We start from the raw sequence: 25174 nt of genomic DNA on the forward strand, positions 1-25174 counted from the left end.
TTTTTTTTAACAACCAGGTATTAAAATTTATAGTGGGTTTTTCTTGAGTTTTAACTAATAAAATAGGTTTTAAGCATTTTTATAGGGGTTTCAACTATTTGCGGGTTCTAACTATTCACGGGGGGATTTGGTACGCATCCCCCGCGAATACGGGGGACAACTGTGAATATTATATATATATATATATATATATATATATATATATATATATATATATATATATATATATATATATATATATTGGTGAAAGTGGCAAACTAATAGCATCAAGACCAAATCAACACACATTTTGTTTAAGTATGTGTCAGAAATACATCAAGTGCCCTCTTTCTGTATATGAACAATTTTAATCTTGCAGTTAATTGGAAAAAATTCAAAGGAAATTTTGTAGAGTTGTTAAAAGAAACATTATAGAATCTAGCATAATGAAACATAAGTTAAGTAGATAACTGGCTTACAAAATGTATTATTGACAACTTAGTAACTTAGTGATTGACTGCTTAGTAATTTAATATCTGATTGTAGTATTTATTCTTTCATTGTAATTCTAGGCAGCAGACCATTTGCTTCTAGACTCGGCTGTTTGGTTGTTCTATAATTTACTTTTTTTTCATTTTTTGTTTTTATGTTTACCTTTGAAATTTCTAAGTTATTTTTCATATGTTTTACACTGATGAGGTGTATCAAGAATATACAAAAGTGCTAGGTACTGCTGCTTTAAATTGATTCTTGCTTGTACTTAATATACAATCTTCATTTGTTACTTGTGGTTGTATAATAATCTATATATATATATATATATATATATATATATATATATATATATATATATATATATATAGCGTCAGTCTTTGGCTTCTTGCAGTACTTGTAATATAGAAATTATTATACAAGCAGCCCTCAGTTAGCAGCAGTGGTTCCGTTCCTGGCCGCCGACACTAAGTATTAGTATATTTACGTGTAATATAAAGTAATATTAAAGTTAATTGTAAACAAATTTTTATTATGTGTAACACTAATATTAGACTTACAGAACTTTCACATTAACTTCTAGAATTCTTGCATCACCTTTGCTCCTCAAAAAAAAAAAAGAAAAACAAAGAAAAAACAAAGAAGAGGAGGAGGTTAAAGTATGTGTAGTGCCTTATATCCATTGTCAACTTAACAAACAACCCCAACATTATAAAATTATTGACTTGATACATGTATTTCTTTAATGTGCTATGATTTACTAAAATTAAGAAACTGATAAAATTTTAAAAATATTTTAATGGTTTAATTTGTAATCGATAACCAGCTTTGTGAGAATGGAGTAGTATATATTCTTAACTCAATGGTTGAGTTATGATACTGTATTTAATAATACGTATTTGTTATAGGAAAATTTGATTTACTTCACACAATTGTTGAAAGTTAGTGCTGTGGTTCAGTGAGTAATATGTGAAAAGTTGTTTAAAAGTTTCTTGATATTTGTTGTAAAGTTAAAAAAAAATTTCTGTTTTTGCCCATATACTGCAGCTGACATAATTGAACGGGGTATCCGTGAACATCCAGAATTAAGTGTTGGTATGACCACAGAAGGCATTGAAGTTCGAAGTGTTGGGAATACACTTACTCTTCATGAGACTGCATTGATTGAGGCATTTAATCTGAAGGGAGCTATTGAATACCAGTTGAAGAATTGTAAGTATTCTTTGATGAAATATTAATTGTGTGTGCTTTTTCATATTGCAGTATACAAGACTTTATTTTACCTGTGCCTGATTTACTGACAGATGAAAGTAGATAATTTCAGAATGGCAACAATTACAGTTGGAGTACAAAGGTTATTGTGTTCATATTGTAGTTTCCATTTATTACTTGCCTTATGCTTTAGAGCAAAGTGGGCAAACATTACCATTGGGGGTGAGAAGTCCCTCTCAATTACTGTAAGTTCCTCACTTTTTATGCCTATATTCTGTAGAAAGTTGTACTTTATGTCATTTATTGTTATGAGTTGCATTTATTTTTGTATTCATCCTTCATTTATTTCACTCTCTTTCCTTTCAGTTAAGATGCTTCTACCTTTTTCACTTTCTTTGGTATTATTCTTAATTTCCCTCAGGTATCAGGATTTTGGGGTTTTAAGTTTCTCATAGAATGATATATAAAAGATTCGTCTAGGTTTTCGCCATACCCACCATGGAGCCACATTTAGAGGATGCAATTCCCTTATTGAGGCACCCTAGGGGTACAACCTAGATATACACCCCACATTCAGTACCTTGAGGGTCGTCAGTCCATCGAGATCAGACCCAGCACCGAATGCAGGGTTTGACATAAAAGTTTCCCCTCACTCGACCACGTTGGGTACTCCAGTTCTACGGGTGGAGAGGCATGCCATCCCACTCCACCCTCCTTCAACTCCAAAGAACAGTAAGAGCGTGTCCAAATTCATGCTAAGGTCATCAACAAAATCCATCCGGACAGAGGAAGGAGAGAAATAGTGAAAATAGGAGAAGGTGATACAGAGTACCAGGATTAGTAAGGATGCTCTGAATTGACCTTAGTGGCATGGCAGTACCTACCGGGGTGAATAAATCACCCCACCACCATCACTCAATTCTTCATTGAAGACTCTTCAATCCAGTGTGGTTACACTGACACGATATACTCCCCATCAAGGGAGAAGAAATTTTGTAGGAAGAAAATCCTTAGAAGAATCTGGAGGATGTGTACCTAATGAATTTGATAAATATCTAACCATTACCTTTGAGGATAAAGTTATGAATATTTTTGAAGTACATAGGGATATTGTAAAATGTTGTGGGAGGGAACCTAAGGTATTGCCACAAGGTAGAAATAAGCTTTTGGTAGAGACTAGATCATTTGAAGAAAATGAGATATTGAAATCTCTGAGTTTACTGGGAGGAATTCAGAGTAAATGTAAACCACATGATACCTTCAATCATACCAAAGGAATTATATATGCTCCTCATCTTATGATTCATCCTGAAGAGGAACTGGAAGATGAACTTAAAGATCAGGGGGTATTGAAGCTGGAAAGACTAAAAAAGAAAGTAAACGGGGCATGGTGTCCTATGCCACAGTTATTATTAACTTTCAATTCTTCTAAATTGCCAAATTTTGTTAAAGTGGCTTGGTATAGATATAAAGTGAAACAGTATGTGCCGAGACCCAGGAGGTGTTTTTACTGTCAGGAATATGGGCATATAATTGGGTCCTGTAGATCCAAGTTGCAAGGAAACCCTGCAATTTGTATAAATTGTGGAGAAGTTGAGCATGGTGATTGCCATGCTGAACCAAAATGCATTCATTGTGGGGAAGCACACCAGTCATCCTCGAACTCATGTGATGTTTTCCTTTTTGAAAAAGAAGTTCAGTATACTAGAGTCCTCGAGAAAGTTACTTTTGCAGAAGCCAGAAGAATAGAACTGAATAAATATATAAGACCAGAGGTATCTTTTGCAAGTGTTGCTGCAAATAGACAACAATTGAGAAGGAGGAAAGTGAATTCAAATAATGTTTCAAATTCATTTAGAACAGGTGGAAAAATTCAAAAATCCCATGTAACAGAAAGCAGCAGCAAAAACAACTTGGGTAAAGCTCAAATTAAAATGTCTACGACTGCAACATCATCCTTGGTTGATGTGCAAAACCCTTTAGAAATAACATCGGCTTTGGCTGGTGCACCGGCCTCTTTGGAGGCAGCATCAGCTTTGGCTGGTGCACCGGCCTTTTCAGAGGCAGCATCAACTTTGGCTGGAGCACTGGCCTCTTCAGAGGCAGCACCAGCTTCAGGTGGTGCACCAGCCTCTTTGGAGGCAGCATCAGCTTTGGCTGGCACACCAGCCTCTTTGGAGGCAGCATCAGCTTTGTCTGGTGCACCGGTCTCTTTGCAGGCAGCATCAGCCTTGACTGATGCATCAACCTCTTCGGAGGCAGCATCAGCTTTGGCTGATGCATCAGTTTCTTTGGAAGCAGCATCTGTTTTGACTGGTGTAAGTAATTTGGAATATATGTCTGTCCTTGCTGATGTGCATGCCTCTTTTGGAGGGTCGCCCTTCTTGGCTGATGCAATGGCTTCTTGGGAGCCTGGAACACCAGCTACAGAGGCAGCCAGCCAAGAACCAGAAGTTGCTTCCTGTATGGAGGTAGCAATGTGAGTCCCAAAAAGAAAGGAGGCTGAGGGTGGCAGGCAGTCTCCCTCTAAGAAAAAACAAAACAGGATTCCCCAAATTCCTGGCAACTCTACGAAGACGAAATATCTTCAAAGAGGCCCTATTATCAAGGCCTCTAAACTCAAGTAAATTCTTAAATTTTCTTCAGTGGAATTGTCAGGGCCTGAGAGCTAAATGGGAGGAGCTCGAAATGCTAATTTTTGAGTTGTCTCCTGTTTGCATAGCTTTGCAGGAGACTATGCTCAGCAGTGATTTTATTCCTTGCCCTAAAGAATATGTTGCTTACCATTCAGATCTAAATCAAAATAATAGAAACCTGGGTGGAGCAATGTTATATGTTCGCCATGATACTCCACACAAGCATTTTCCTGTTAATTCTTCTTTGCAAGCTGTTGCAGTGCAAGTGTTTCTGCCTCATAAATATACAATTTGTTCTGTATATCTTCCAATAAATGTAGCTTTCCCTAGTACTGATTTCTGTAATCTCATCAGACAGCTTCCTCTGCCTTTCATCATCCTAGGTGATATGAATGGAAGAAATCCTTTATGGGGGGATTTAATTACTAATGAGAGAGGAAATTACCTGTCATCCATTATTGAAAGTGAAAATGTTGGTGTTCTAAACACTGGAGAACCCACCCATTTCCATGTACAGACCGGTACTTTAACAGCCATCGACTTGTCAATACATAGTGCCAATGCCATTATGGACTTCAATTGGCGAGTGATCGATGATAGGTACAGTAGTGATCACTTTCCAATTGTTGTTAGCACTGGATCAAGTCCTCCATGTCCAAGATTACCCCGTTGGAGTGTAAATAGAGCTGACTGGGCAAATTTTGAAGAGCATAGGTCAATCGAAGCTACAGCAGAGGAATTTGAATTCATTGAGGATGCTATTGAATTGTTAATAACTACTTTATTTGCAGTTGGACTTCAGTCAATTCCAAGAACATCAGGTCTATTTATGCGCCGACCAGTACCATGGTGGTAAAAAAAATGCCATGAAGCCCATAGAACTATGAGTTCTTGTTTTACTAGGTATAAAAGACGGAAATGTAACTATTACCTGGTAGAATTTCGTAAGGCTAGGGCAAAGTTTAGGTTTGAAATTAAAAATGCACAAAGAAAATTTTGGACAAACTTCATTTCTTCCATAAATTGCAAAACTCCCATCACATTAGTATGGAAGAAGATAAGGAAAATAGCAGGAAAGTTGTACCTAGCCAACCACCTGTGTTAAAAATAAATGGCATAAATGTAGGAGATCCAAAAGTAGCGTCAAATGAGTTTGCCCTACATTTTGCTAAAATATCTAAAAACGATAATGAGAAACCATATGCAAACAGCAGAAAACAAATGGAACAGTAATATCTTGATTCCACAACAAATAAAGAGGAGTCTTATAATATTCCATTTACTATGAGAGAATTTGAATTGGTTCTCTCAAAGTGTAAAGAATCTGCTCCTGGTCCTGATGAAATTTCATATTCTATGATCAAGCATGCTGCTCAGAATACTAAAAGATTTATACTCAGTATAATAAACAGAAATTATAAAGAACATTACTACCCTTTATGTTGGGAACTAGCAAGAGTCCTTCCTTTTGTCAAGCCTGGAAAGGATAGTTGTTTCGTAGGAAATTATCGTCCAATTGCCCTAACATCTTGTTTGTGTAAACTAATGGAGAAAATGGTGAATGCTCGTTTAGTGTGGTATCTAGAGCGAGGAAACTTTCTCTCCGGCCCAATGCGGTTTCCACAGTATGCGATCCACTGTTGATATCTTAGTTAGAAGGGAGTCTGCAATATGTGAAGCCTTTGCCTATAAGCACCACTTTATCACGGTTTTCTTCGACTTGGAAAAAGCGTATGATACTACGTGGAGGTATGGAATTTTGAAAGTAGTCCATGAATATGGTTTAAGAGGAGAATTAGCTATTTTTATTAAGCTATTCTTAAAAAATCGTTATTTCCAAGTACAAGTAGGAGCAGTTCTGTCTGAAGTATGTAAACAAGAATGTGTTCCTCAGGGCAGTGTGTTAAGTGTAACACTTTTTACTCTAGCAATTAATGATATAGTAAAGCAAATACCTGATGATGTTATGTACACACTCTTTGTGGATGACTTTTCTTTATCTTTTGCAGCTGCACGTATGTCAGTAGCAGAACGTCATCTACAAATAGTAATAAATAAGGTAGTGAAATGGGCTGAAGTGCATGGTTTCAGATTTTCTTCATCAAAGACAGTATCCATGCATTTCTGTAGAATTAGAGGGATAAATGCAGACCCAGATTTATATGTAAATGGCCAGAGAATATCTTGTGTTAATGAAACAAGGTTTTTAGGAATGATTTTTGATACTCGGTTGACATGTCTTCCCCATATCCTAAATCTCAGGGTTAAGTGCAGAAAATCCTTGGATATCTTGAAAGTTTTGTCAAGTACATCTTGGGGAGCAGATAGACTCCAGTTATTGAGATTGTATAAAGGGATTTTGACAAAGGAAAAATCTATTTCTGGGTAAAGACCTGTGTCGCCCAGTGAAATGTACCTATAGCACTCATTTCTAGGTATAAATAAATGCTAAATATACCAGAGAAAAAAGCCATATGGAATGCCAGAGTTACTACCTCTGGATCGATCACCCTCATAGGGTGTCGGTATAGCATCAGGGGCAAGTGGAAGCCACTATCACAGATACTTTGCCAATTAGGTCTCTCCTCTGTCAAAAATCCCCCGCCAGAGAGGTGCTGTTACAACGGCTACCTTCCGCTCGTCACTACTACCTCTGCCAAGATCCCTCATTCCAGAAATAAGGACCCAAGCTTGGGCCAGCTAAAGGGTGGGGAAAGGAAAAGAGAAGGATGGGCTCACTGGGCGACACAGGTCTTCACCCAGAAATAGATTTTTCCTTTGCCAAAATCCTTTTTCTGGGATCGACCTGTGTCGCCCAGTGAAATAGGTACAGAGAATTGCCCATACAAGCTTGGTAAATTGAGAGTAAAACAAAAAATTTCTTATATGAAAGGTAAAAAAAATTTTCTTACAATTATTGTTTTAATAATCCAAGTTAAGGATAACAAAATACAAGGAGTAAATAACTTATAATCATATATGAGAACAGGTAATGAATATAATAACACATGAAATAATGAACTATGTACAAGTACAGGAGTGGGTTGATAAGCAATCCAGTCCATAACAAAAAGGCAAAAAGGCAGGGAATACAAGCGAGGCAGGTAGGTGAGAGGGAGTACCAAAAGGTAATTAATAGCAAAATCAATGATAATTAATAATATACAAAATTACAAAATACATAATTAGGCTGTATCAGGGGAAACAATATTCCCTGCTGCCACTGCAGAATATTTAAGGGCCTCTAAAGACTTTAGATAGTGGCGTTTAAATACTGTCGGAGATTTCCAACCCGTATACTTTTTGAGATCATTGAAGTTCATATGATGAAAATAATTAACTGAGGTAGCCACTGCTCGGATATCAGGGACCTGAGGAACTGAATCCGGATTAGCTTGTTTAATAAAATAAAGAATTTGTTGTCTGATGGCCTTCAAAGAAATGGTTCCACCATTCTCTCTAATTAAAAGAGGACCTGAAGACCTATTAGAAGGTCTGTCAAGATAAGATTTTAATGTAATAACTGGACATAATGATGGGTCCTGTGGAAGAGGGACAATCTTCCACGGAGACCATCTGTTCTGAGGGTCTTCATTCTTTGCCAAGAATTTCAGATCCGGAGAAAGCAGAACTTCTCCTGACGGGAGGAAATCAACATGATTTGGTTCTCTAGAGAGAGCCGACAGTTCAGATATCCTGGCACCTGAGGCCAGGCTCAGTAAAAATAATGTTTTCCTGAGAAGAGTTATATATGGACATGATTCATTATCAGTATCTGAAGCTAACTTGAGAACGTCATTTAAAAACCAGGAGATTGTATGAGGCCGGTTTACTGGTCACATGCTCTAGGGATAGACAAGAAGTACGAATCTGTCAAATCAATATTAAAGCCAGGCTGAAATATCTTCCTCAGGGCGGATTTAGTCGTAGTAATGGTACTAGCAGCTAGGCCTTTTTCGAACAGAGTTCTAAAAAATGAAATTGCCAGATTCGTAGTCATTGTCTGAACATCTGATTCTTTTAGAAAGATGGCTAACTTCCTCACTGCCGAATCATACTGCCGGAGTGTCGATTCTCTTTTGTCTGATTCCACAAACAATGTGTTTAGCGGATCAATATTAGCATCTTTCTGTGCCGCAAACTTCATGAAGTCCATAAAGTTAGGGCATTCAGAATTCTTGAGGAAGCTGATACAGTCTGAGTTTGTACCACCTGAGTCAACTTTGGGTTGGGAATCCGTCTGGGACAAAGTTTCAACTCTAGTAGAAGAGGAAACCAATTGCTCTTCGGCCAGTTGGGTGCTACCAGTGCTATCCGCCCTTTGAAAGATCTGAGTTTGTGTAGAACTTTCATCAAAAGGTTTATTGGCGGAAATAGGTAAATCTTCTGCCAATTGTTCCAGTCTATGGACATTGCATCTGTGGCGTGAGCCAGAGGATCCAAATTGGGAGCCACATAACATGGAAGTTTGTGGTTGGACTCGTGGCGAACAGATCTACCTGAAGGCCCGGTATTTGTAGGCAAATCCAATTTAATGACTTTGGGTCCAAGGACCACTCCAATTCCAGCGGAGTTGTCCTGGACAGTGAATCCGCAATGACATTCCGTACTCCTGCCAGGTGAGTAGCTGACAGGTGCCAATGATGTTTCATTGCCAACGAGATGATTGCTATCATCACGTGATTTATGTGGCTCGACTTGGAACCTCCTCTGTTTAGGCAGTGAACTATCACTGCACTGTCCAAGACTAGTCTCATATGAATGTTCCTGGCTGGAGCTAGTCGTTTCAGGGTCAGGAAAATAGCTATTGCTTCTAGAATGTTGATATGGAACTGGCGGAATGCTGTCGACCACGTTCCTTGAACCTTCTTGTACTGAGAATAGCCCCCCCATCCGCTCAGAGAGGCGTCCGTGTGGACTACTAGAGACGGCGGGGGAAATTGGAGCGGTACCGACTTGGAAAGACTCTTGATTGTCGTCCATGGACGAAGTCTTTTCCTTAGTATCAGCGGAATCAAGGAGATTTTGTCTCTGAATCTGCTGTTGGCTCTTCTCCACCATACCCGATTGATGTCCTTCAGTCTGGCCTTCAACAAAAGATCTGTTATTGAAGCAAACTGAAGTGAACCTAAGACTCTTTCTTGGGTACGATGAGAAGCCCGTCTGTTCTTGAGAAATTGTCTCGTAGCTTTCGCTATCTCTTTGCACTTGGTTGGCGAAAGAGATAGTTTGTGTGCAGTTAGATCCCATTGAATTCCTAACCATTGAAAGAGAGACGCTGGAATGAGACGGGACTTTTTCTTGTTTATCTGGAATCCTAGATACTCTAGAAATTTTATTACTTCGGCTGTTGCATTGCAACATTCCTTGTTGTTGGGTGCCCAAATGAGCCAGTTGTCTAGGTAAGCTACTAGCATAACCCCCTTAGCTCTTAGTTTCTGAACTACCGTCTCTCCTAGTTTGGTGAATATTCTGGGCGCTATATTGAGCCCGAATGGCATGACTCTGAATGAGTAAGCCTGTCTTCCTAGTTTGAAGCCTAGGTAGGGAGAAAAGTTTCTCGCTATCGGGACGTAATAATAAGCGTCTGTAAGATCGATAGAGGTGGTGACGACCCCACGGGGAAGTAAGGTCCGCACCTGCGAGACGGTTAGCATGCGGAACTTGTCGCATAGAATGTATGAGTTGAGACGGGACAAGTCAAGAATCACGCTTCGTTTGTCCGTGTCCTTCTTTGGTACGGTGAACAAACGTCCTTGAAATTTCAGGTGTCTGACTTTCTTTATTGCCTTCTTTTGAAGAAGGTCTTTAGCATACTCTAGAAGGTCTGTCGTTGGAATTTGGTGGAATCTGACTGGTGGAGGAGGCCCTTTTATCTATCTCCACCCCAGACCTTTTAATACGATAATGTGGGCCCACAGACTGAAGGTCCAATGGTCCCGGAAGAGGTACAGTCTCCCACCTATCTGGAGAGGTTCATAGATTGGATGAGGTCTTACTTCCTCTGCCTCCTCTGGGACCTCTGCCTCTGGAGGGAGCTCTGGAACCAGCTCTGTGCCGGTAAGCACCTCTTGCTCTGCTTCCCCTTGCATGTCGGTTATAGCCTCAAAACGCCCCTTGCGCTTCAAACGAAGCATTGAAGGCCGGGGATGTCACGAAAGTGGCCGAACTCGAGGACTGTTGAGTTGGCTGACTCTGCAGTAACACCAATTGTTGTTGTGGTCGTGCCTTAGAGGTCGAAGGTTGATCAATCTGGGAGACGGGAACTGCCTGAATCACCGTCTGTGTCTGAGGGGCCTGGAAGGGCTGATACTTCCTGACCCTCTTCCTACCTTTGGGCTGCGGTCCGGAGGTCTCATAGAACTTCCTTTTCTGGGCTCGACCTGTGTCGTCCATTGAAATGGTCCTTATAGCACTTATTTCTAAAGTATAAATAATTGCTAAATATACAAGAGAAAAAGCCATATGGAATGCCAGGGTTACTACCCGGCTCGCTCACCCTCATAGAGCGTTGGTATAGTGTCTGGGGCGAGTGAAAGCCACTACCAGAGGTCCTCTGCCAATTAGACATCTCCTTTCTCAAATTCCCCTGCTCTAGAGAGGAGCCGTTCCAACGGCCATCTAAGTCCCACTACTGCTACTATCGCCCTGCCCAATCATTCCTTTCATAGTACTTGTTTTGCTCGCACGTGTGTGACTTTTTGGCAAGTTTATAGTGAGCCTTTCGCAATGTCTGATCGTCAGGAAGCATCTTCACCTAAGTTGAGTATTTCAATTGCCAATTTGTTCACAGTTGGGTAGCGATGCATCTTTTATGATATTGTTTTGACTGATGGGTACGTAGTGGGGGCCCAGCATGATGCCGCTCCCAAGTCAGCCATCTTTGGTGCATCGTTACCCGCGAGCGTTATCATAACAACCTCATTACGACTTTCAATCAGTTCCTTGTACTGATTGTAGTCCTGTTTAGTCATTGATTTAGGCATTTGTTGTAATTTTTATATTAATTTGCATTTGATAAGGTCGATAGCCTGACGTGAGTTGCCTATCCTAGCCTACCCGACCAGATCTGGAATAGGGTTTGGAAGGTAGGCTAGGCAAGGGGAAGTATCCTTATACCCTTCTTATATAGTATAGGCTAACTGGACCAAGCTGATTCGTTGGTTTGGTGGTTCACCCAGTACCAGAGAGATTTCATCTCCTGGTACGAAGTGTAGGGGCTAGCCTATCTTGCCTGACCAGGTCGAGATTCGATTTTCGAGGGTTACGGTAGCCCTTATAGTGTCCTCCTTTATGAAGTCCTAACAGAGCCATCCTAGCCTACCTGACCAGATTGGAGTTCCGATTTTGGAGGGTTGACTTGCTTATATACTAGGCATGTTCCGCCAGAATCATACCCGGCGGAACGTCACATAACGACATTCCGGCATGAATTAATTTTAGTTAATGCATGTACCGCTGGATATAGCTCTGGCGGGTATTTTCAGTGATACTCATGTATCAATTTTCAATCTACAGATGGTCCGCTGTCAGGAGACAGCCTGTACTGCAAATCTGCAGCAACCATGCGGACACGAGGTATGCCGTTCGCATGCGGGGTGCGCAGTCCAGATTGACGACTTAGTAGTTTGGCACCCAGATGGTTGTGAGATCTGTTACAACCTGATGCAGGATTTCACCTCTGATACAGTAGGTCCGGATTCATGCTATGAGATAGTGAAATAATTGTTTGAATAAGAAGATTGAATCATACTTTCAGATCATAAATTAAACTAAATAATTGACCGGCTTAACGAGTAAATTCTCTTCCAGAACTCGCAGACGGAAAGGGATTCAGCTCTCGCTACCCTCAAGATTTGGGTAGGCGGGTTTGGAAGAAATGCCAAGGGCAAGAAACCCTATATGTTGTCTGAGGAGTTATATTCACTGCTATACCCTAATGCGAAGATGTTGGTAGCGGTATCAACGGATCTGGCAGCTCCAATCATCACCAGGATTCGTGATGAGACCCAAGCCATACTGGCAGAAGACCTAGAAGACTTGGGGGGAGATGTTATAGAGGAAGTTGTTGCGATCAATCTAGACCTCGAACCGATGATGTCCGACGCCCAGGATGAAGGTAGGGGGGTAAGTGAGGCAGTAGATCCACGGGCTAAAGTACTATCCTTTAGTCCGTCTCATTCTTCTTCTTCTTTCCAGGGATTTGCAAAGAAAACTTTGACTTCAGGGAACGAGTCAAGGTCAGTAACCCCAAAGGTAAAATCTAGGCCAACCACCCATAGATCAATTACCAAACCCCTCCCTAAGCCTTCCAAACCGAAGTCCCTTAGGGAGACTCGTGCCAGTCCGTCATCAGCCCCCGAACTGACGGCGGACTTAGGTAAGGTCTCGACACCTAGGCAGAGTACAAGAACCAGGCTGTCAAAACCGAAACACCAAGATTTGAGTTTGGACCCGGCTGCTATTTCTAGCATGATCATGCTAGAAATGAATAACCTGTTCTAAACTAAGTTCATGGAAATCTCGGCCCAGTTGGCCTCGAATAGGGAAGCGTTAGGCCAATCTATTCAATCTCTGGCCCAAAGATTGGAGACCCAAGAGTCTCTGATGCAGGCAGTCCTTCAATCCGGACACACGCAACAATCCTTGCCTGTCCCGGACGCCTCCAAGTTACCACCTTTCAAGGCAAATAACCCTTGGAGACTAGCTGCCCACGCCCCATTTACAGAGGGCAGACTGTCAATTGAAGGTTATGGAACTCGGCCGGTAGAGGATTTTGAATTCTATCCGCGGGGTCTCCAGTTTCCTTTTTCAGGTTATGCACGCCTGACGGAGGAAGCTCTAGTAAGAGAAAACAAGGTACCTAGGGAGACAGTAATCTTTCCAAGGGACCAGGCCCAATCAGCATGGGTCCGTACCCTAGCTGATTGGGAGTGTTCAAACACTAAGATCACTCGCCACAAGAGCCCTTTCACCATGTTTGAGGTCCCTGAGGATATCCCGGTTCCATGCGCAACCAAGATCCTGGACCTAACACTTCAGGCAGCAGCAGAGGACAAACCAATGCCTCAAATCAGGGAGACAGATTTACCATCCGTGCTCCTTCCGGGAGGTACAGAAAGCTGGCTGGATGCTCCGGCAACTTTCTCAGTGGGAAAATTAAGCCAGGACTGCGCTACAGCTCTCTTTAGTGAACGTTTGCCCAGGCTCCCAGAAGCACTCATTAAGACGGAATATGAGGCCAGAAGTCGTTTGTGTAGGACTCTAAATTCAGTCACTATGGCAGAAATGACGACCATGGTGTACGCTGAAGAGCCCTTGTTTAAGATCTTGACGAAGTCATTACTTCACACATTACAGTGCGACGTATATGACTTCGCAGTAGCTAGACGGAACTGCAGAAAGCACGTTCTGGCTGATGCTTTGATCCGCCATGAGCCTAACAGACTGATCAAGGCTCCAATCTGGGGATCTAACCTGTTTCTGGAGGGGCTGACGTGATGAGGTACTGAGCGAAGCGGCCAGAGTTAACCAGAGTTTGCGAGTCCGCTGAAGACTTTTTCCCAAAAGAAAATTTGACTCCTCGTCAAACCTTCTAAGGGGAAAGAAAAAGGCAAGAAGGTTCCAACCTTTTCAATCCAACCAGCAACAACCAATGGTTCAGGCGGTTCCAGTAAATCAGGTGAACCAGCCATCCACGTCAAAGACTCAGCCTCAACATCAGTATATCCAGTCACAACAGCCTCAAAGCTCGAGTAGCTTCTTATCTTCCCCAGCCTTTAATGCTTCTTACGAAAACCAAGGGGTGTTTCATGGCTACAACAGGTTTGCTAGAGGAAGTCGAGCCAGGGGAGCTTTCCGCCAGCGGAAGAGCATCCGGCAGAGGAAGAGGCTTCAGAGGAAACAAGGGTAGTCGACCCTCAGCACAGTGAGATCCCTCAGGTAGGAGGGAGGTTATGCCTGTTCAAGAACCGCTGGAAATTCAGCAATTGGCCGCACAGCATAATATCAAAAGGACTGGGATAGAGTTGGAAGAAAGGGCCTCCTCCATCAATACACTTTTATCAGCATCCGACAACGGATCTGTTAGAGTATGCTCAAGACCTTCTTCAAAAGAGGGTAATTACAAAAACCAAATACTTAAAATTTCAAGGACGCTTGTTCAGCGTTCCAAAGAAAGACTCAAACAAGAAAAGAATAATATTAGACTTGTCTCATCTGAAGTCGTACATTCAATGCAACAAGTTCCACATGCTAACCGTTTCACAGGTACGGACCTTACTTCCCCGTGGGGCCGTCACCACCTCTATAGATCTTACAGATGCCTACTATTATGTTCCAGTAGCAAGGCACTTCCGCCCCTTCCTAGGCTTCAGGCTAGGCAACCAGGCTTACACATTCAAAGTAATGCCATTTGGGCTCAACATAGCGCCCAGAATATTTACAAAATTTAGCGGAAATGGTGGTTCAAGAACTAAGAAAGCAGGGGATAATGCTAGTGGCCTATCTAGACGACTGGCTTATCTGGGCCAAAGACGACAAAGATTGTCACAAAGCAACTCAAAAAGTAGTGGAGTTACTGGAATACCTAGGGTTCCAGATAAATTACAAGAAATCCCGTCTAACTCCGGCATCACAGTTTCAGTGGTTGGGGATCCAATGGGATCTAAACTCACACAAACTGTCAATCCCATCGGTGAAACGGAGACAAATAGCAAGCGCTACGAAGCACTTCCTCAGAAGCAAACAAACATCCAGGAGGAACCTAGAAAGAGTTTTAGGCTCGCTCCAGTTCGTCTCAGTAACAGATGTTCTACTAAAAGCCAAACTCAAGGACATAAACCGAGTTTGGCGGACCAGAGCGAACAGGAAGTTACGAGACAAAGCTTCCAGTATTCCGGCAATATTATGAAAAAGACTCCGTCCATGGACGGAGGTCAGAAGTTTAGTAAAATCAATTCCGTTACAATTCCCGCCACCAAGCTTAGTAATCCATACAGATGCCTCACTAAGCGGGTGGGGAGGTTACTCCCAATACAAAAAAGTTCAAGGAACCTGGTCAATTACACTCCGCCAGCTGCATATCAATATTTTGGAAGCCATGGCAGTATTTCTAACCCTGAGAAAACTCTCTCCGGCAAAGAAAATCCACATCAGGTTAGTTTTGGACATTGCAGTAATAGTCCACTGCATAAACAGAGGGGGCTCCAAATCAAGTCACATAAACCATGTAATGATAGCAATCTTTTCATTAGCAGCAAAGAACCAATGGCATCTGTCAGCAACTCACCTGGCAGGAGTAAGGAACGTAGTGGCAGATGCACTGTCAAGGACAACTCCGCTAGAATCGGAATGGTCTTTAGACAACAAGTCATTCACATGGATCAGTCATCGTTGCCCGGGTCTCCAAGTAGACTTGTTTGCCACAGAATCCAACCACAAGTTAATACACTATGTGGCTCCCAATCTGGATCCTCTAGCCCAGGCAACGGACGCCATGTCCATAGACTGGAACAATTGGGAGAACATTTACCTATTTCCTCCAGTAAATTTACTCATGAAGGTATTAGACAAGCTCAGATCCTTCAAGGGACTGGTTGCTCTAGTAGCTCCCAACTGGCCCAAGAGCAAGTGGTACCCGTTACTCAACGAACTGGGACTTCGTCCCAAACGGATCCCCAATCCAAAGCTAACACAACTAGTACAAACAAGGACTGTGCACGCTTCCTCGTGGATTCAGAATGCCCTAACTTTATGGACTTCATGAAGTTTGCGGCTCAAAAAGATGCCAACATGGACCCGATTAACACTCGGTTTCTAGAATCAGATAAAAGAGAATCCACCCTTAGACAATATGATTCTGCGGTAAAGAAACTAGCCTCCTTTTTGAAGGAAACAAAGATAAAAGCTATGAATACAAATCATGCTGTTACTTTCTTCAGGACCCTGTTTGAGAAAGGTCTAGCAACTAGTATTATTACCACAACCAAATCTGCCTTAAGAAGAATTTTCCAGTTTGGGTTTAATATTAATTTGACAGAATCATACTTTTCATCAATTCCAAGAGCTTGTGCTAGATTAAGACCAGCAGACAGACCCCATTCAGTCTCCTGGTTTCTGAACGATGTTCTTAAATTAGCATCAGACACCAATAATGAATCTTGTACTTATATAACCCTTCTAAGAAAAACATTGTTTCTTGTCAGCCTGGCTTCAGGAGCCAGAATATCTGAATTATCGGCTCTATGTAGAGAGCCAAATCATATTGATTTCCTCCCATCTGGAGAGGCTCTATTACTACCAGATAGAAGGTTCTTGGCCAAAAATGAAGATCCTCAGAGTAGATGGTCTTCGTGGAAAATTATTCCGCTACCACAAGACCCATCCCTTTGTCCAGTCAAGACATTGAGATCTTTCTTAGACAGAACTTCCAATAAAACCTCAGGTCCTTTATTTACCAGAGAAAATGGTGGAACAATCTCACTAAAGGCAATTAGACAGAAAATCCTTTACTTTATCAAACAGGCCAACCCGGAATCGGTACCCCACGTACATGATGTCCGAGCAGTAGCTACTTCAATTAACTATTTCCACCATATGAATTTTGATGACCTGAGGAAGTACACAGGTTGGAAGTCACCAAAAGTATTTAAACGCCACTACTTGAAATCCTTAGAGGCCCTAAAATTTTCAGCAGTGGCAGCAGGGAATGTGGTTTCCCCTGATACAACCTAGTCATATTAAAATATCCAGTATTAATATACCTACCCTTCTTTTCTTATGCTTTCTCTCCTACCTGCCTTGCTTATAACCCCTAGTCTTCACCTCGGTTTCCTATTTTTGATCTGTTATATTGCACCACTTTTGTATGGTTATTTTTGTCCTATAAGACAAAATAAGTTATATTGATTAATATCTGATTTTACGGTGTAGTAATCACCCTGTCCTTATGTTATTTAGTGTTAGTATTTGTATATACTTCAGAAATGAGGACCTAGATTTAAGTTAACTGTAGATTCTTTACAACTTATATATATATAACTGTATTAAAGAAGGTTGAATCACTTTTATTAGTCTAATTTCTCGCTTCCAGTAACTCTGTAATATGTCTTTACCAAGCTTGTGCTTTCTATTCTCTGTTATTGTTTCACGGAGCGACACAGGTTAGGCCCAGAAAAGGGATTTTGACAAAGGAAAAATCTATTTCTGGGCAGTGACCTGTATCGCCCAGTGAACCCACCCCTGAGATCCTCACCCTGGGGACCCAAGCTTGGGTGCTATATTCAGGAATGGCGGACGAGGCGCTAGTAGTAGCAGTAGCGGCTAGGGGAAGGTGTTGGTACGGCTCCTCTTTGGAATGGGGAAATTGACAAAGGAAGAGAATAAATGGCAGAAGACCTGTGGTAGTGTTTCACTTGCCCCAGTTTTTATACAGACACCCTATAAAGGGGTGAGCAAACCAGATTTATTCTGGTATAATCCAATGTAGCTTTTTCTCTTGTATATTTAGCAATAATTATACCTTAGAAATGAATGCTATAGGAATGTTTCACTGTGCGACACAGGTCACTGCCCAGAAATAGATTTTTCCTTTGTCAAAATCCCTTTTTGTAACCTGAGGCACTACTGTACCTCCCACCAAGGATAAGTCTATCCTAGTGTTAAGACCAAAGGTTTTGTTCCACATATAAACTAATGACAAATTTTAAAAATCAGTTTGTATTTTTCATAATTAACAAACCGAGGTCTTAACATTTACTACCCACCTCTAGCCGCCCCTCTCTATCTCTTATTACAACTCCTGGGGTGGGGAAAAGACTGAAGCACAAGGTCCGATGCGCGGTCTCTGACCAGCTATCACCTCTTACACGCAGGTGTTGCCAGATCTCTCAGATTCTTTGCTTTACAATCTTTGATTGTTTTAACCGGTTACCAGCTGGCATTTGGAAATTAATCCTATTGTTAAGATCTCAGGTTTGTTAACTATGAAAAATATAAATTGATTTTAAAAATTTGTTATATTTAACATTACACTGTTGCTAAAAACTTGGAAGTATGAACAAATTTGGAAAGATGATTATTCTCTATCAAGGAGTTTTAGCAACACTACATCTTATGCACTAATTCTGAAATTTTGCATGGATAGAATAGCAAATTAGTATAAATCACCAGATCAGAAACATGATAGGTAACTGATAGAACTTTGAGAAACACTAAATTCCCTTTTGCAAGAATTGTAAAGTATGCTAACAGTAGAAGGATAGACTATAACAAGCCTTTGTGGCTCATCCTTACTTTTTGTGAACTACATGTAATTTCCTATTTCATTAGTTGGCTGATGCTTTACTAGCTCACCCTCCCATGGCAACTGGTGCTGGTATCATACCATTAGTTTTGCTCAATTTTGAATGGTTGGCTATCATCAAGAAATTGTAACTCATGTATATTTGAATGAGTATCTGTGTGTGTCAGATTTATGATTTTTATTGCATAGTTTTTCAGGGAATATTCTCTGTGCATATGTCATTTCACAAAGTAGAATGTGACATTTGAGGTTTGTATTTTATCAGATGAAGCAGCAAGAGAGGCTCTAACAGACATGCCACCAAGATCTGAGGAGGAACTGGATGCTGTCACTCTTCATAACCAAGTAACGTATTCGAATTGGAGTTTTCCCTCTTATTTTAAAATGATATTTCTAAATTGCAAAATCATAGTAATTCTGGATTTGACTCGATGAGTTATGTAATAAGTTACTTGAAGAGTTCTGTTTTTATTTACCTGTATGTAAGACAAGTTTACATTGGCATCTCACTTTAGTGAACCTCAGATTATTGACTTTCATTACTTATTAGATGCATATAAGTCTAGTAAAAAAAATTGTACTTAAAAGAATAATCTGGTAAGTATACAAGATTTGTCAAACTCCAAAACACAACCAGCATGTTATACTTAGTGGAATAATGTGGTGGGTATGCTAGATTTATCAGATGGTGGAGTAAGTGAATGCAACCAATACTCCACTGTGTGAACTTGTGAGTATGGATTCTTTGTTTCCAGAGTAAGTAGCCCATCATAACCCACTGTTTTTTACTGGAGTCTGTCACTTAGGGTCTTTTGTCTGCCTTCTAAAGAACCTGTGCTTTTCATCAACATGACTTTTGTGATTTTGCTTTTGCTGGTAAAGTATGAGCAGGTATTTTTTTCTCTAATGTTGAATATTTTATCAACAGAACAATATAAGTTCTCTAATGAGGTACACTTGCCGCATAAATTGTTAAATTATTTTACGAAAAGTAATATTTAAAAACTGAATTTGGTACACCTTTTTTCATCTAGTTCAGGAATTCTGAGAGTTTTGGTTAAATAGTGTGATTGCATTCATGTATGTACATACTTTATTTCAGGATAAGAAATCACATTACGTACTGTACTGTCAATCCATGTTAATTGAACATATAATAGTTCCTTTGGTTACTTTTTTTAAAGGTTGTATAACACACTTCAGTGTTTCATTTTGTGAACATGTGCTCTGGCATTCTAGGATTGGTTAATAAAAGAAGCTTAATACCAAGCCACCATAACTACTCTTGGGCCTCACTATACTTCCCAGCATCGGTTTCAAGTTATACATAATTAGTACTGTACACAAATTTACTGTTTGTTGTTTAACACTTTCATTTAGTGCAGTACAGTACTACAATGGCACATTAAGGAGCAGCTCAATAATCTGCCTCTTCAGTAAGTAAAAAAATTTGCTAAGTAACGAAGACTAGCATATAGCTTACATGATACATTACCCTGAAAACATACAATACTTCAGAGCTAAATTGCATACCATATAGTGTAGGGCACTTCTATAAAAAGTGCTTAATAGTCTATCCTAACTGGTACGTATTTTATAATTGTCATTCAGTGTAAGATACTAATTATTATATTTCAGAGATATAGCTGCAAAATTGCTTTTAAAAATTTGTGTACATACCTGTACCCACTTGTGCTATATACTATTTAAATTACTATAAACAAAACTCATACAATATCAAAACATAACTGTTGTTTCTTTTTAAAAAAAATCCCAAATTCTTTATAAAATAAGAAATAAAATATGACAGAGAGAGAGAGAGAGAGAAAGTGAACACAACTCAAGTGCATAGTGTGTTTACACGTTGTATGCATGGAGATGAATATACTGACAAATATGTGTGTAACAGTACATTACTGTATTAAGTATAATTTAGTACTATACTGCATTAAGTACGGTAATTGTTAATAAAATTACTATGAGAGAGAGAGGTAAGTAAACATTATAAGTGCATAATTTAGCTTAATGTGGTGCATGCATGTACATATACCCTATACACATGGATATGTACAGAATGGAAAATATATGTGTAATACTACATAATTGTACTGGATTAAGTTTAGTGCAGTATATTTGTATTCCACTAAGTAAATGTCAATAACAATACTGTACTGAGAGAGAGAGAGAGAGAGAGAGTGTGTGTCGCAGTAAGTGGGTTGTTTCCTAATGCAATGCATTTTTATGTAAAGACACATACAAACACGGACTAAAAAAATTAATTATATACCTACAATCCAACAGCCCATTCATAGATGACAGCAAAGAAAATCCCAAAACCTATTTGACACCCTTCCCTGTACATCAGTTTTCATGTATCATCTTACCTTGAAGATGACAAGCTTAAGGCAATAGAGGGATTGATAATTGTATGGAAACAAGTTACTTTACTACTTATTTTCAAAATTTATAATTTTGGCTTTTACACCTTTGCAACAAGTCTGGATGAATTACCTATGAAATATGAGTGTTGGTTGTGTAGGGTAGTTTATGTTGTCAATGGGAATTTTTCAAGGATGGTCCAAATGATCCATAGGATGTGGAAACATCAGGAATTTTGTCTAATTCCATTACTAAGATTAAGATCATTTTTACAGGATGGAAACCTTCAGATCTGTTGTATACAAGAAGTATAATCTTTTCAGGCCCTCATGAATATGGAGACAAAGCCAACTGAAGGGTTTGAAAAGATGCAGTTTCTTCTTGGACAAAACCCCTTTCCACCAGAAACATTTGGGAATCTTCTTCTCCTGTATTGCAAATATGAATACTACCACTTGGCTGCTGATGTTCTTGCCGAGAATGCTCACCTCACTTATAAATATTTGACGCCCGTAAGTATTCTGTTGTGTTATGAATTACATGCCTAATGTTATGTTTGATATAATTCAGACATGTATGAATAAGTAATTCTTTTTCACTTTCTTCTTGATTCACCCTTTGTTTAGCCCTTCTCATTGGCAGCTTACTGTTTCTTATATTTTCTGTATTTAATTTGTTGTAGCACCGTAATTTCCAGGAAGGAAGGTACGGGCCAGACTAAAGTCTGAAGTAAGAAAATACTGTAAACAATTTAAAACTAGCTTTACAGTCATACCATTAGCCTCTCAGGAAAGGCAAAGTTTTGATCCAGACTAAAATCTAAAGTTAGAAAGTATTGTAAACAATATTATTTAAATCTAGCTTGGAACAAACCTTCGGTCTTAACATTAGGATCAGTCTTCTGGCATCAGCTGGAAACTGGTTAAAAACAATCAAAAACTGTAAATGCTAGGGATCTGTGGCATCTGGCATCCAATACATAGCTGAGGTGGAAGTGAGTCAGAGACCACCCTTAAACCTCATGACATATTTAGTCTTTCTTGCTTTGGAGAGTAGACGTTTGGTTTTGCTCTCCTCCTCCCAAACTGGTTTTGTCCTCAGCCCATGTTCCTTTCTCTGCTTGTACTGTGTTTTTGGGTGTCTGTGTGTGTTTTGTGGATTTATTATTGATTCCTCTAACCAGCCTAAGAAGTCCTGTGAGTGTCAACGTATGCATCCTGGCCTTCCAGGGTTCCCATGTTTATGCTTCCTGGCTTCCTCTAAGACAGACCCCCATACAACATGCAGTAGATGTCATTCTTAGCCTGTTGAGCAGTGGAGGAACTTCTACAAGAAGGAGCATAAAGGGAAGTCGGGGCTTCCATCTTGGGAAAGATTCCATCCTCCCAAAGTAGACAATTCTGCTTCCCCTTCTTCCAGGCCTATTCCTACTGCTCCGTCATCCATTGATATTATGTTTATGTTCCTGGTACTCTCATTGGGTAATATGTATCGCCCCTTTAGAGAGAAGGCAGTGCTATCCTGTTCCTTTGTTGGCAAGTTGGTAGTTTGAAATATTGATTTGGATATTTTGAAACTTTGGTGTATTTTGATATATTAAGACATTTCAATATGTTTTATTTCTTCAGTGATATAGTATTCACATACACTGTGTAGTAGGCTTAGGTGTGGAATTTTTCTCCCTTTATATCATTGTTGTTATTTCTCAAACACCTTCTAGGTGTGTGTTTAATCATTTAATTTTTTTAGACACAATGTTTTGATTCAAACTATGCAATTTCTGGGATTGTGGTAATATTGTAGTCTTTCAGATTTTGTGTGGATCGAGACGATTAAGACATTACGGGTTTGTGTTGCAGCCAAGGGTTTCATGCAAGGATTCTTCTTACTTAACATAGCAAGGTTTCCTCCACTTCCTCAACACGAATATTAATGATTAATGGCGCAAGTTCTATGATTGCGTTGATCCAGACTACATGCTCAGGACCAGTCAGAATTTACTGCCTTGTCTCTTTCCCTTAGATACCGCCGACCATAAAAACCTAAATAATTCGGTTAAACGTGCCAAGGGCAGCCCCTAAATAGTGTCAACTATAATAGCAGTACTTAACTTGGATGCAGAAGCAGCTTGACATTCCAAGTTGAAAATAAAAGGTTCCAGAGCGAAAACACAACACAGCAAAGAAAAACGTGTGTGCAGCGTAGACGTGCTATCAAAGGAATGACGTCAGAGGCGCTAGCCGTAACGGTAGCGGGTAGTGAGCCTTAGGTCGGCTCCTCTCTAGTTGAGGTTTTTTGATGTAGGGAGAGGCTAAATGGAAAAGGACCTGTGTTAGTGGTTTCACTCGCCCCAGAAGCCATACCGACACCTTATAATAAAGGTAAGCAAGCCAGAATAATCTGGCATTTCCAATTTAGCTTTTCTCTGGTATTATAGCAATATTTTACCTTAGAAATAGTGCTAAAGGAACCTATTTCACTGGGTGACACAGGTCCTTTGCCCAGAAATAGATTTTTCCTACGTCAAAATCCCTTTTCTTTTCTCTCATGGTGGAGGTTTCTTCCCTTCAAAAATCATAAGAAAACCTTTCTGTTAGATTGGAGTCATAAGCGTTGTAAACCTGGAAATAATTTCTGATGAATATAATTAAAAAGTGCCACAATTTCGAAATGCTGTAAACCGAAACTGTCATAAACCGTTGACTGCCTGTACTTGGTGATGTCTAGGGGCTGTTCCCCTCCTGGGTTGGTGGGTACGATGGCATTTTCTTTCTCTTTTCCAGACTCTAATGTGGAGATTACTTTGTCATTCAGGGGTACTAATCTTAGACAGACAGCTTCTCTGATGTAGCCTTCATCTGCTTCTGTGGCATCTTGTCTCTCTTCGATGTTCAGTCATCCGATGCCCTTTGGTTTTGTTCCCCTTTTTTCATATATGTATATGGAACAAACTTATCATCACAATTTTATTTGAATACATATATAATTAAGCCCACAAATACACATAGTAATTTCTGCTTTTGTAAGAGTCATCTGCTCCTGTGACGTCACAGATGGGATTGTGACGTCATGGCTAGTTTTTCAGATGACATAGTTTTGATAGATCTACTCTGCATTTCAAGAGAAGTACGACTCGTCTTCCGCTATCTCAGATGTTGGGGTTTCGCGGAATTCTTCACTGTTTCTTCACATGTACATGTACTGTGTTGAGGCCCTCAGGTTGCAGTAGAAGTCAAAGAAGAGAATCCTTTTGCCATCATCATCTTCACCTTTTTCTATCAGTGCTAGCCTTCGTTTACGGACTGGAGTTTGTTTTTGTCTTGTGGGTCTCTCTCCAAGACCCTGCAACACAGAGTACTAGGTGCACGGTTTCCTCGGATATGGCATGTTGAAGAGGTATCCTGTGTCACCAATACTAGTTCTGGGAATATTCCCCAAACTAGTATCTCCTCTGCCCTTGTTTCTACAGACACTCAGGTAGAGAGAGCTGGGAATATTCCCCAAACTAGTATCTCCTCCGCCCTTGTTTCTACAGACACTCGGGTAGAGGGTAGAGAGAGTAACCAACTTTCGTCCTGTAAGTGATGCGGTAGCTCATCCGAGTGAGTTCTTTGGTTTTTTGGAAATCTGAGACTCGGAGGATGCTTGTTTCGAGTGTTCGGCTTTGGCTGGGGGTTTGGCAGGACATTCCGTTTTCTTCAGAACTCGGAGCTGACGACTCTCACCAGATGGTTCAAGACGTGGACATGTTTTCAACCTAGGCCATAGTCTTCTTGTCAATCAAACTTCCGTGACTTTGTCCCAGTGTTTCCAAAACTCCTCCCCGTTGATGTTCTTCCAGAAAGCCTTCTGCTCGTTGTTTCAGCTCTCATGTCCATGGAAACAAGCACATATGTGCATCAGTCATGTGCAATTATTCTTCCTGTCGGCCTCTTTGCTTTGCTCCTCAGGACCTCTTGGCTCTTTGGAGAGATTGTGCTTGATGTTTGAGCTCGCATGGCCTCAGACATGATTATACTGCTGTAGATCAACAAACAGACATATGACTATAATCAACACACACAGACATAGTTGGGGGTGGGGGTTGTCTCAAGATGGAATGTTCAAGAACAGACTGTCGACCTTGCCCACAGCCATACATCACTTCTGTGCCTTTTGGTTCATGTAGGTA

General features: G+C 40.4%; 1 protein-coding gene across 5 annotated transcripts in view; it reads left to right on the top strand.

Moving 5' to 3' along the window:
• The window catches only part of LOC135216729 (intraflagellar transport protein 70A-like), a 351887-nt gene that overhangs the window by 295866 nt on the left and 30847 nt on the right, over positions 1-25174 (top strand). For all 5 annotated transcript variants that reach the window (XM_064252195.1, XM_064252192.1, XM_064252191.1 and 2 more), the window contains 3 exons: positions 1519-1683; positions 18890-18969; positions 21327-21515. In XM_064252195.1, coding sequence (XP_064108265.1) covers positions 1519-1683; positions 18890-18969; positions 21327-21515 — 434 coding nt within the window. The remainder of the gene's footprint in view (positions 1-1518; positions 1684-18889; positions 18970-21326; positions 21516-25174) is intronic.

The sequence above is a fragment of the Macrobrachium nipponense genome, chromosome 6, assembly GCF_015104395.2.
Source record: "Macrobrachium nipponense isolate FS-2020 chromosome 6, ASM1510439v2, whole genome shotgun sequence".
NCBI lineage: Eukaryota > Metazoa > Arthropoda > Malacostraca > Decapoda > Palaemonidae > Macrobrachium > Macrobrachium nipponense.